The 12932-nt window shown below is 37.4% G+C and overlaps 2 protein-coding genes across 3 annotated transcripts in view; both read left to right on the forward strand.

Moving 5' to 3' along the window:
- Positions 1-6816, forward strand: part of LOC145468091 (uncharacterized) — a 39400-nt gene extending 32584 nt beyond the window's left edge. For both annotated transcript variants that reach the window (XM_081451768.1, XM_081451767.1), the window contains 6 exons: positions 700-808; positions 2292-2604; positions 3358-3400; positions 3804-4070; positions 4537-4833; positions 5581-6816. In XM_081451768.1, the coding sequence (XP_081307894.1) occupies positions 700-808; positions 2292-2604; positions 3358-3400; positions 3804-4070; positions 4537-4833; positions 5581-5948 (1397 nt within the window). In that variant the 3' untranslated portion in view covers positions 5949-6816. The remainder of the gene's footprint in view (positions 1-699; positions 809-2291; positions 2605-3357; positions 3401-3803; positions 4071-4536; positions 4834-5580) is intronic.
- Positions 6817-11817: 5001 nt separating this feature from the next.
- LOC145468075 (receptor-type tyrosine-protein phosphatase F-like) overlaps positions 11818-12932 on the forward strand; it is a 62974-nt gene continuing 61859 nt past the window's right edge. The window contains exon 1 of the mRNA XM_081451745.1: positions 11818-12162. Coding sequence (XP_081307871.1) covers positions 12036-12162 — 127 coding nt within the window. The 5' untranslated portion in view covers positions 11818-12035. The remainder of the gene's footprint in view (positions 12163-12932) is intronic.

A 12932-nucleotide genomic window follows, 5' to 3' on the forward strand; every position in this document is an offset into this window, starting at 1 on the left:
TACGTGCTTTCATATTTTTGGAGAAATGAAAAATTATATTGCAGACTATACAATCTTCTTTCTAAGATCGTCGTCAAACGTTGTATGCATCAAAGATTTTATTGTACTAGATATGTGTTTTAATTAGATAACAAAAACGAGATTCCTCAGAGCCCCTCGTCAAAAATAAGACCATCGACTATTATTTAGGTTTTAAATCCCAAACTATGTAGCTTTTCTTTGTGTTTCGTCTTTTGCAGAACAGCTAGTTGCTTTTATATAATGTACTCTCCGAGGCTTAAGTTGTTTTAAGTCGCCTCAAATCACCTAAAGTAACAATGGTTTTTTTCTGCCAATTTTGCTTAAGTAGCCTAAGGTCGCCTCAAATCGCCCGAAGTCGCCCAAAGTTTCGGCGACTTAAGGTCCCAGAGTAGGCCTTCTCTGTTTCGCATCTACAAACCTTGTTTTCATGACATGTTCTGATGTCAACTGAAATGCTAGTCCTAGCCCCCTGCCCGATGCAAACATATGTATTAGAAAAAGCCTTTCAGGAACGTGAAGGTAAGATTCACTGCTTATGTACATTCAGTCATGGTTGCCAAGGACATAAACGATCAAAATGGTGTGAAATTTCACGAAGGCACAATTTTCGGGAGTTGACAGTTTTCACTGTTGGTTCTTGATGTCCAGCTGACCTGAACCTGACTTTTTCTTCCACAGGTATGAGATGGTCCAAAGAAAGGCCTTCCTCGCCATCTTTTCCTTTGAATTCAACCGAAGCAGGTTTAACAGCAAAAATAACATTACCACGCTTTCCAGCAAATGCAAAGTATGTATAATTAAATAAGAGGCGTCCGTAAATATTTCCTGAAGTCTTGCAAAATGGAAAAAAATCGCAAATTCCTAAACGTGGCCATAATGTAGGTCTAGTGAAAGTTTTGTACGTTAGTTCTTGGCCCGGTGTTCTGGAAATGTAACCTTGGGGAACAGGGCTGGGAAAATGAAAGAGCAACGTTTCTTCTTGAAATAAATGTAATAACATTGGGAGAGTATCTAAACCGCAAACTTTCAGAGTGCTGCACCCAAGTTCTTCTGCAGTGAGCTCAAAATTTATCTTTGTCTTTCAAGTTCTTGTATCTTCGTTGTGGACAAGGAAAGTACTAAGCTAAATTTTCCTGGAAGACCTTTGGCACTCATGGAAAGACAGTTTCTTAGAAGTACATTATATATTGGTTGCTACAAAGTTTGTATGAGGGATTTCATGTCTTTTGGTGTCGCACAGCTCAATGCACTTTCTCATTTAATTGATTTAAATAACCGGATCATGAGCAAGCTTTTCAGTAGGGATTATTGGTTGCATATGTATACATGCATGTACCCTTCTAAAGCTGACAACAATGGCTTTCAAACGACTGAAAAAGCCTAACACAAATAGAAATAGTGTCGGATAGGGTGTCAAACTATCATTGCCGCCGTTTGTTTGAAAGCAAAATCTGATTGACTCTTAAGCATAAGTTTCACTGGCCATGTCCATGTTTTTTGCGGTTATTTTACACGTCTCCAGGCTATATTTACAGGTAAACGCTCTTAGTGGGAAAGTAAGTGTACGTGTTATTATATCTTGGTTGACAACTTTCGTTATTTCAATTGGAAAAGGTGATTAATACTAATACTTCTAATGAATACTGGGTGGTACCAATAGTTTATTTCCTAGGGGTCTTTGTATTGTGTTCTTGGGCAAGACACTTTACTCTCACAGTTCCTCTGTCCACCAGTTGTACAAATGGGTACATGCGAAGTTAATTCTGAGGGTAGCCATGCAATGGACTGGTATCCGATCCAAGGGGAAGTAGAAATTGTCCTAGTCGCTTCATGTTACGGACACCAGAGATAAGCTCCGGCCTGATTGGCCACTGGGCTCACACGCAAACGTTACCTACTTGCCCTACCTACATTGTTTGCTGTTGGTATTAGTCCTATAATTGTTATTACATTCATGGGTAGTACAGCCCATACTGGGTGAACAAGTTCAACAGTTCCATGGCAGTTTCACGGTTACGATTTTCACGAATAATAAACTAAGTGGACGAGAGCAGTTCAGTAAAGATTACCGTAAAGTATAGTATTTCTCAGATTGGCAGAGTTTGCAACTTTTATCCAGATTTCTGAAATGTTGATGGTTGCACTGATCATGCTTCGCACTACAATTACTCTTCATTTACCAGGTGTACATTACTTCGTTTCACACCAATATATCTGTTTTTCTAGTCTTGTTCTTGGTGAGTTACAAGTTCATTGTCGCAATCTTGCAGATTCTTTCAAGTCATCGTCATAATGGTTAGCTCACACTATTCTGGTGTGGTAAACTCGCCAGAAAGTTTTACACCACAGGATCTGGTGACATATGATGAAGCACACGAATCTCTAGTTCCTGCAGCTTATGTGACTTTCCAGTTTAGTGGAAACGACTTTGATAATTACCAGGAATTTATTGTTGGAAGTGGAGCACAATCAAATAGTAAAACAAGAAGTAAGAGAAGCTGTGATAACAACGAGCAGTATTACAACAAACCACTCCAGCCAAATACCAACTACAGAGTGTTCCTTAGGGCTTTTGTTACTGAGGTATTGTAACCACCTCTTATCATTTATAACTACAGTTTTGCTTATTGATGCCAGTGGTAACTGTCAAAATCATAGATGCATAATCCCGACTCAAGTTAAACGTTACAAACAAGTCAAGTTGTTAAATGTAATGCTGCATTAGTGTGTTTTATTGTCAGTTTCGTTTCTTGGGAATACTCATCCTTCGTGCCTTTCTAGTCTTTCTACAAGTTTTAACAATGGCCAAAGAGCTGAATTGAATTTTGTACGTGCGGTAATTAATGTCACAATACCATCTGTGCACGGTGACTTTTTCGGCAAGTAAGGCATCAACAAATCTTTGCGATCAGATCCCATAAATGATAGATATACATGTTCAAAGGTAAACGTTTTCAACATAACCTGTTCATATACACGTACTTGCACATGAATTAAAAGACTTAAGCGGTGGAAACAAGGCATTGTTGCAAGCATATGTATAGGTTAACGTTAATCGTTTTAAGAAGGCGAGATTAAAAAAAAAAACGAATATCGCTTTGCATAGTTTTCGTTAGATCCCAGTGGGCGCTAAATCCGTAAGAAAACTTTCGCAATAAGAGGGTTGATATTTTTGCGATTGTTTTGTCTGTTTGACAGGTAAGCAATCACATCTGGCTTGCAAAACTGACCGATGTGATTATATTGTTGACCACTGTGATGATGGGTATTGTTGTCGATAAGGATGCGGACCACGCTAAAACACATCCGATTTGTTAAATGTATTTATCTTTGTAGGTGCTGTATATTTCGAGCAACTTCGTAGAGATAAAGACCAAAGGTATTGGAGAATAAAATTCGTTGTTTCTTCTTGTTGGATATGTGTTGTGTTAAATATTTATCTGTGGTTTTATATTTTGCATTTGCATTGTGCCAGGTTCACTGTAATAGCCTGAAACAAAACCAAATTAAAATCAAAGTGGTTGAATTTTGAACCAAAAAAAAATTGAGACAGATTCATAAGGAATAGAATGCAAGATTGTAAACTGATGTGGACATTTAAACGTGGCAGTCCTGTCGCCTAATAAGATGAGTTCGGTAACAGTGTCGGCTAGTTGTACTTGGGGAGAGGATGGAGAAGATACCGTAGGCCAAAAAAGAGGTTTCCGTGGTGGTCAGTATACAGCTCTCCCTATATTGCGGATACGTTCGGAAAATTAAAACCTTTGTTCTTAAACTCTTAGAGAAACCTGCTGTCAAGAAACTACCAGAAAAATCAATTTTACCGGTTGGCGAATTGGTATTGTTGACGTGTGAGGTCACCGGAGATCCTGAACCTTCTGTTACGTGGACTAAAAATGGAAATAGCTCTATACCACGGGCTCAGTTCAAGAACAGTGGTCGTATCCTTGTTATTAAAGACGTGCTTCCTGTTGACAGTGGTGTTTATGAATGTAAAGCATCCAACAAGTTTGGAGAAAGCCGTACATCTACAGCAGTGATAGTCGCTGGTAAGATGCACTGACTAGAAAAGAGATAATAACAAAATTTAAAGAATTTTTACAACTGTTATAAGCAGAGTTTTGGCTTAATCCATCGTTAATCCTCTGAAAAAATTGTGAAACGACATTGGATGGACCGGAAGGAGGCTCGTATCTCTAGCTCACTCTATGGATGTTCTCAGATTTTAAAAATTTTAAGGAAACGTATGGAAAATTGCGACCCTTCCTCTTATCACCCCACTTTCTACTATGAGGGGAGCATAACATTATGTGGGTGGAGTTTGTTGGCTCGCTTTCTTTACTCCTAGGGATTTGCTCGTAGTATAAAAATATAAGTGTTGCACTATCGTAGTCTATTGAAGCAGTTGCAACTTTTAGTTGTTTACAAAGGTTTATAAAAATGGGTTTTGGCGTAGTTCTTATAATGACGTTGTTTTGCAGTTTTGATTTTTTTTTCTTCTTTTTTGATGTACAGTTCCACCCAGAATAGCTAAAGAAGTTTCCCCATCTTCAGTGATATGTGAGATGCAAACCCTTTGTACTTTATCTTGCCATGCAACCAGTGGCAGTCCTTTTAATTACTCTTGGACAAAGAATGGTCAGGTCCCAGGTAGTGATGACATCAAAATCATGAACAACATCATTGTTCTCACGCCTCGTGATGCAGAGGATTATGGGATGTATGTGTGCCATGCTACAAACAGCTTTGGTTCCACAGCTTACAAAATCACCTTGTCAGAGGGTCCCAAGTCTTCATCGTCTGCGTTTTCATGTAGGTGCATGTAGTTGGTAAATGTTGTTAAAACAGAGTACGCTAGCCACTCAATAGTCATGTATCTACTGAATAATGTTACAACCAGGTCAGGGACAGAGGTACAAACCACTTTTCTTTTCTTGTGGTTATTCATGTGTTTTAGATTTTTTCCAGTAGGACGTGGATGATTCAGCTCACTCATGTATAAGCAATTTATTAGCCAGCTCTTCCCTGGAGTTTTTAAGGACACTTCCTACCGAATTTGAATCACTGATGCTTCACTGTAACTCTTTCGGGGTAGCTACTTCAATCATTTCGATGTAACAGTGACTTTTCAGCTCAACAAGCCCTGGCAGTGAAGTATGGGCTGTTTAGATTCAGGGAGATATTTACTTAAAAACTCCAGATAAGCCACTTTACATTCCTTGTATATCATCTTATCAAGTGAATGCTAACCTAAGAAGATACCTAAGATACCTTTATTATTTTGATGCACCTTGTGAAACCATTGGAGCAGTAAGACTGAGTTCTTCCCATCACCGGAAAGTTCATTAGTTAAGAAATAAGTTAGAAAACACATTTTCTCTGTTTCTACGAGTTACAGAAACAAGAGTGGAAGTTTCGGAGACTGAGAAGTGCTGTGAGAACACGAGCTATAGGCAAGTGTTCCCACAACTTTTTCGAGTTCTGGGAGACTTCCTGCCGAGAACATTGCGAGAAAAATAAAACCTGTGTTTAGTTCGATCTATTGTTACTCTTTAACAGATGGAAAAAGCGTTTTCTATGCTACGGTTATCACTTCATGCTGCATTGCTTTCATCTCGCTTGTTGTAAATGGTGTGTTGATATGGCGGCTGAGACGAGCTTTGCCTGAAAACAGAGCGACGACTGCGGACAAGTCCATCGCCGATAACGGATGTCAAAGTGTTTCACCACGTGATCAGCACATGTCAGAGCCAAGTTCATACATGGAACTCCGTCCCAGGCCTTTGGAAGGGCAGTCACCTGGTCCTCCTGAGTACAAAAGTCTACAGGGCAAAGATGAGAATACCGAATATTACAATGTGGGATTTAACGAAGGAAAAGACGGACAGGAAGAAATTTACCTTGAAATAGGAAATGCCTCGTGTTGAGTTGTTTCCGCTCTTTGAAACAGAGGAATATAACAGGAAAGCTTAGAAATAGCCTATTCACGCAGTGCAACTACCGTGGGTACTATGTAAATATGTTACATCACGTTTCTTCTGTGTGAATGTGCTTCACCGCGAATGAGGTTTCCAAAGGAAACAAAACTTCTCTTGTAACCTTCTATATTTGATTATCTACTAGGCATAGTTTGTCTGGTGTGATCGTCTCGGTAAGCTCTTTAAATCACAGGAGTGATCAAAATCTAATTTCTCATAACAGCACCAATACATTATCAAGCAAAGGTGATGGGAATAACGATAATCAACGATGTTACTTTGTCTTGATATACCACCAAATTCTCAGAAGTTGTTAAAAGAACTGATTACTGAAACGATTAATAGAACAACAGTTCTTTTTAGAGAGATCTAACCATTTACTACGTTAGCTAGTGTGCAAAAAGTCGATCATATGTGTAAGCACAGTGTCATTTTTTTCACCATTGTGATTAGCAATCTCATATTTTGCTATAATAATAATAATGATAATGATAATGATAATGATAATGACAATGACAGTGACAATGATAATAATTAAAATAGTTAAACAGGGAGTCCACCTCACTATAAGGTGCTCTTCAGTGGGGCCCTGCATAAATAAATATTAAAAGTTAAAATAAACGTTAAGTTAAAAGTTGCTATGGCTAGTGATTTCGTTTTCCAATCCTGTTGGCACTCGTGTCTCAGGCTCACTCTCTCATTTTAACTTTATGTAATAGTATAGTAACTTTGCAAGTAAGAGAATGTTTGTAAAGCAAACATGGTCATAGGGGGAAATGGTTAAGAAGCCAGGTAAACATCAAAGAAGCAAAACAAACAGGCTAAGATTAATGTTGGAAAGTCCTTAACCCTGCACGTCTTTTGTTTTATGCTCATAGACTATGCATGGGTTACATAATCGCAATGCTTCTAATAGTTAGTTGAATGAGCACACGTAACCACCTTTTGTATTTTTGCCAGGTTTTGTGCAGGGTCAACTCCCAAAATAGCCAAGAAAAACATACAACAAAGAACTTTGCAAGGTTTCATAACCATTTCCCTCCATTAACTATGTAAAAAAACAAAAATATAAGTACGTAACAGAATAGTTCAAGACAACACTATTTGTAGGTAATAACATATTTGTCGGTATTATAATTTTAGTAAGTAATAGATTATTTGTAGAATACAGTATTCGCAGGTAATGAAATATTTGTAGTCAATAGATCATTTGTTGGCAATAGAATATTTGTAGACAATGGAATATATGTAGGTAATAGAATATATATAGATGATACAATATTTGCAAGTAACAGAATATTTGTAAGTAAAAAAATAAACTACTTTGAAAATAATAGAATTTTTGCTCTTAATGAAATATTTGTATCCAATAGGATATTTGTAGGTGGTCTTAAGTTATTTTAGGTAACGTATTATTTTCATGTAATAGAATGATTTTTTATAATATAATTTTTGTAGACAATGGAATATATGCAAGAAAAGATTATTTGTAACTAAAAGAATACTTCAGGAGAGTGGCATATTTTTCGGTAGGCCTAAGAGAACATTCGTATAAAGAATAGTCAAAGGCAATAGAATATTATTAGTTTATAAAATATTTGTAAGCAATAGAAAATTCGTAGCTAAAATAGTCGTGGACAAGAAAATATTTCTAGGCAATATCATATTTGTAGATAATAGAATATTTCTGGACATTAAAATGTTAGTAAATTGTGGAATATTCAAATTAGACAATATTATTTGGAGATACCAAATACTAGTGCATTGTATTTTAGAAATATAAACACATGACTTTGTAAGCTACTACTTTTCACAACCGTTTCGCTGCAATCTCTAATTTTACAATGACATTGCATTTTTTTTATTCATTCTCCTAAGGCCTCCTAATGGTCCGTTAAAAGATCTCACCGGAAGCAATATAAATTATACAATAATCCTATTGCAAAGAATCCATTTTGATTGGCTGACGTGCTCCTTTCTGTCAGTTGTCATGGGGCGATTTCCACTCAACCAAAGAAAACCGGAATTTTTCATTGAATGGAAAGCGCTCATAGTTTTAGACTTAATTTTTTTCTTTTTTTGTGATCTGATGTGTTTAAATTGATCAGAAGGCGTGCTCGTAGAAAATTACAAAAAACAAAACAAAACAAAAAAGATGTGCTCGTCTGTAGAGGCCATCTCCACCAGTCGTCATTATTGGACGAGACTGACCACTTGGTTCGAGCTTCTCGGCCTGGACGTGATCAGGCGATAACATGCCCCATGAACGTACTTTCAGATGTTAGCATAACCCACTGACCGACTATCAGGTGAGAGCGCAATTGGTTAGGCTTAACAGGGGCCGTGTAAATTAATTAAACGGCGAGCTCGGGTTTCGATTTAGCAAGTAGATTCCATGTTGCCGTGCGTCTGTTGACTAATAGATCACAGATGACGTCAAAATGTGGTAAGAACTAAAAAATGGCACACGATAGCCGAGTGTGTCATTGAAGTCTAATCATATTTTGTTTATCTATGATCTTTTACTGAACAAACGCCAGGCAACATGGAATCTACTTGTTTTCTACAGTATAGAAACAAAAAAGAATGTTGATGACGTCATCTATGTGTCTGTCCTCCAATAGATCATAAGTAACGACCAATCAAAAAGCAAGAATAATTATAATTGTTGTAAATCTACTGGCATTCTGATTTGAATGCCGGTCTATCTTGTTGCAGATAGTAAGTTTAATGAGTAGCCTAGCAGTGCGTGGTTGTCAAAATGTCGGCCGCTTCTTTGCGTTGTCAAATTGTCTGTAAAGAGTATTTAGATAACATTTTGAACAACTAGTAGATCTACCATGTACTAAAACAATTAGATTAGTTTACCTAAATGGCGCAAAATGGTGCCGAAGGGAAGAAGGATGTAAAGAGTGTCGATGCAGAGCAGGGTTGTTCCCATACAGAACGCAGGATTGTCGGTAACAGTAACAAACTGTAATCAGAGAAGTTAAATAAACCGGCTGCATGCAACACTAAGCCTCATTACATTTTCATTGTTCTCTTACGGACGAAACTCACGCTCTTATAGAGGTGCAAGTCCTGGAGTTTCCAGAAACTTCTGAAAGGAATTAAATAGCATTGTTGCAAGGTTTCTAAATTCGAATATTACATGAGAAATACAACATTCAGTGTAAAATGGGATTGACTAGCCTACACGACTCCTACGGTTCGTGACATTTGTACATTTGCCGTTCTCTGTTCGGTCACTCGACCTTTCTTGTCGCTTCACTCGTGTTCATGAAGGGCACTTCGTGTTGTGTAACAAGGAGGAATTTTAAGCTCACTTGGTATCAGTCCCTTTGCGAGAGCTTCTTTACTCCTCCGCACCAGTCCCCTTTTCGACTTCGATTAAATCGTTATCGAGCTTGAAAACAAATGGAACTCGATAAAAAATAAAATCCATTCGTGCTCGATACAATTTCGGCTTCATAAAAATTCGATCGAACTCGAACAAAGTGATCGAGCTCGATATAGCATCGTACGGATCCCCCTGGAAATGAACGGCCCCGCTTGCTCATTAAGCTCGAAAGCAACTGAGGTCGATTCGTGATCCGAGGTTCGTCTGTCTACCGAGCACGATCAGTCGGTATAGCACTCGATTCTTTTGGAGCTCTATTACCTCAAATCGAACACGACGAACTGAGGTCGATTAGTAATGTAGGTCGATATGGATATCGAGGTCGATTACCATGATTCGACGTCGGTTGCCCAGAAACTAAAATTGATCCAATAGCTCTTACCTTCAATTAGTACATAATTGACCAGATCCATCCCCTCCCTCAAGATTCCTATGACAACGTCACTTAGTAAGAGACATCTGCAACTACTAATATTATTCAAAATGTGGGCAGTAACATCCATCCAAAAGGAGTACGAAAAGGGACAAGTAAATAATACATAGTTTCTAGTTTCTTTGGTATCTTGACAAAAGGAACAGTTAGGGCTTGGAATATAGCCTATATTAAAAAGGATTTCATTGGTAAAAAGAATGGAGTTCAGTACTTTATATTTCAGAGATCTTAAGTAGGGTTCGCTAGAAACTCTTATGGGCAACGTAAAGACTTCTGCAATACAGTTATCTTCCAAATCAAATTCTTCCGCTATCTTGGCCCATTTCTTTGGCTTTTCATACTTAAACTTTATCAAAAAGCTATAATAGTCACAGCATTTACAGTTCTAAGGATCAAGAACGACGGTAAAAGAAGGTGGATGTGTACGTAGATTCAATGGCTCTGCGTGTCTCAGTCCTGTCCAGGTCAAGAAATTAAAATTCAAAAACCTTTCTCCTTCAAGTGTCAAAGGAGTTAATATTTGTCTTATCATAAAGTAGATCTTTGGTATACTTAATACCTTTTGAAAAATATTGTTTATAAAACACACTTTTACAGTCAATCTTTATTTCTCTGTTATTCCATATATTATATTTATATTCGCCATCACAATCAACAAGGTCTCGTAAATCTGACTACCATTGATAATAACAATTCATAATAGAAATCAGGTAAAATATTTAATTTATCAACAGCATAGATGCAATTAAATACAAATAACCCCCGTGACTACTTAAGAGATCATTAAGATAAAGTTTCCAAAAACTGCTACATTTATCATCAATTATTTTTTTAACCAACTTAACCTTAAGGCTTTAACCATGTTTTCATAATCGACCATGTTGATACCGCCAGAATCGTAGGGCGAATAAGTGGAGCGTCTAATAACCTTATCTTTTCCATTCCATAGGAAATGAATCAGTAGAGTATTAAATTCCTTTATAATTTTAGGTAGAGTAGTTAACACAGAACTCTGGTATATCATTTTTCAAAGCAAAAAGGCCTTGATAATCGTTACTTCACCGTGGATGGACAGCCCTCTGACTTTCCAAAGGTTAATGCGCATGTTAATTTTTCCATTCGCCCATAACCACAATTCCTTGCGCCTCTGATCTTACCGCTACCGCCTTGTTCGTGCGCTTCAATTCAGGCTCACTCACTGTGGCAGCAATTCTCCGGCACTCTCGATTTCTTTTCGTGATGATAGGCGGCCCACTGAGCTCCAGGTGTGAGATCATCGGTCATGACGAAAATACTTAGTATAAGGAGGGTCTAAGGACTATAAGAGTTTGTACGTGAATATTTTCGCGATCGGTCTCAGGAAGTAAAAATATGGTCAAGTTGTTAATAAAAATACCTGACGTTACTTGCTTTTGTCTGACGGCTCACTTTGCTGAAACGGGGTGTGTGTATATATATATATATATATATATATATATATATATATATATATATATATATACATATATATATATATATATATATATATATATATATATATATATATATATATATATATACATAGATAGATAGATAGATATAAATGAAAAATTTGCATTAAATTTTCTCTATATATATATCAAAATTTTTTAGCCGAAAACTTTTTCAGTAAACATATTTAATTTGTGGCTAAAAGTTAACTTTGTAATATACTAAGTAGGTTTATCGCGAAATTCTTTCTATATCTGTAGAATGCGTTTGCTGCAAAATTCGGCTTTGTCTAAACTGCGGCTGAAACGAGGGTATGAATAATTTAGCGATTTCAAAGTGGGAAAAAGGGAGCAAACATTTGGCAAACAAAGCCATCGCGTGGCTTCTGTAAATGTTTTGAACCCAATTAAGTTGTTAAAAGACACCGTTGTAGAATGTGCCAGATAAAACAATGCTTTGATGGCTTTCATTTACAATCTGCTGAAATATGCTGAAACAAAACAAAACGTAAGTAAGCTGAAGTAGCCATAGCGCAAAGAATATCGGGAAGCATGTAACAGATATCCACCTTGCCCAGTCCTTTGGGAGTAATCTTATTTCAGGAGATCGAGGAAAACGAAAATTGTTCACGCATCAACAACGGCCAATATCATAGCCAAAAGACCCCCACAATTTTCCGGTTCAACTTTGTGCTGCTAACAGAGGCCGTTCTTTAATATGAGGTGAAGTTTTTATGCGGAAGGCTAGTCAAGCGAGACGGGTACGATTGCATTCCGTAACTAAACAAGAGATGGCGGAGTTTGGATCCGAACTGTATTTCCGGGTGGCTTTCGTCGCGTTACTTCTTTCTTTGGCTTCAGGTGAGCTCAGTATTATTTGCAATATGTGAAGCAGTTAACGTTTGTTCGATTTAGATGCGTTTTTGACTATGAGTAAGTTTATTGAATGTACTTTTGACTATTACATGTAAAGTGCGCGCTTCGTGACTCTTAAAAGCTTTCTGCGAGCTTAATTTATGCGAAGTCTCAATGAGACGGAGTTCTGTTGGAGCTTGTTGTCTTTGCTGAGGACTTTCGCACTGCACGATACGGTGTTTCATCATGCATAGCGTAACAATATAAATATTACAAGGAGATCAAAATAAGGGAGGTCGTGGATAACGGAACAATATATAGCAGACATTGTTGTGGTTACTGCATGACTGCCATACGGCTCAACTGTTTCCGTAGTGTGACTTCCTTCCTATTCGCTCTAATTTTGGTTAAGAAATTCTTGCTTCGGTGACCTAAAGTAATGCAGAATGCTTAGTTTAAGGTGTAGTTTACGGCGCATTTCTTTTAGAAAATCGAAGATTGGATAGTAGATTTTGCGTTTCAGCACTTAACAGATTAATCCAAGATTGCTCGGATCATGGTGCATCGAAGAATCGAAGAATCCACTCAGGATGAGGGTTCTTGACTATTCATCAGTTCCTTTGATGCACCATAATCCAACTGCTTTTGAATTAATCTGTTTATTACATGCACATATTGAAATATGCAAAATCTGTTTTGGGATTTAATAATGTTGGAAATGATATTCCCAAAGACAAGCACAATAATAATTACAAATGAAAACCCATTCAGAAGGC

Source organism: Orbicella franksi, chromosome 14, assembly GCF_964199315.1.
Source record: "Orbicella franksi chromosome 14, jaOrbFran1.1, whole genome shotgun sequence".
In the NCBI taxonomy this organism is placed as follows: domain Eukaryota; kingdom Metazoa; phylum Cnidaria; class Anthozoa; order Scleractinia; family Merulinidae; genus Orbicella; species Orbicella franksi.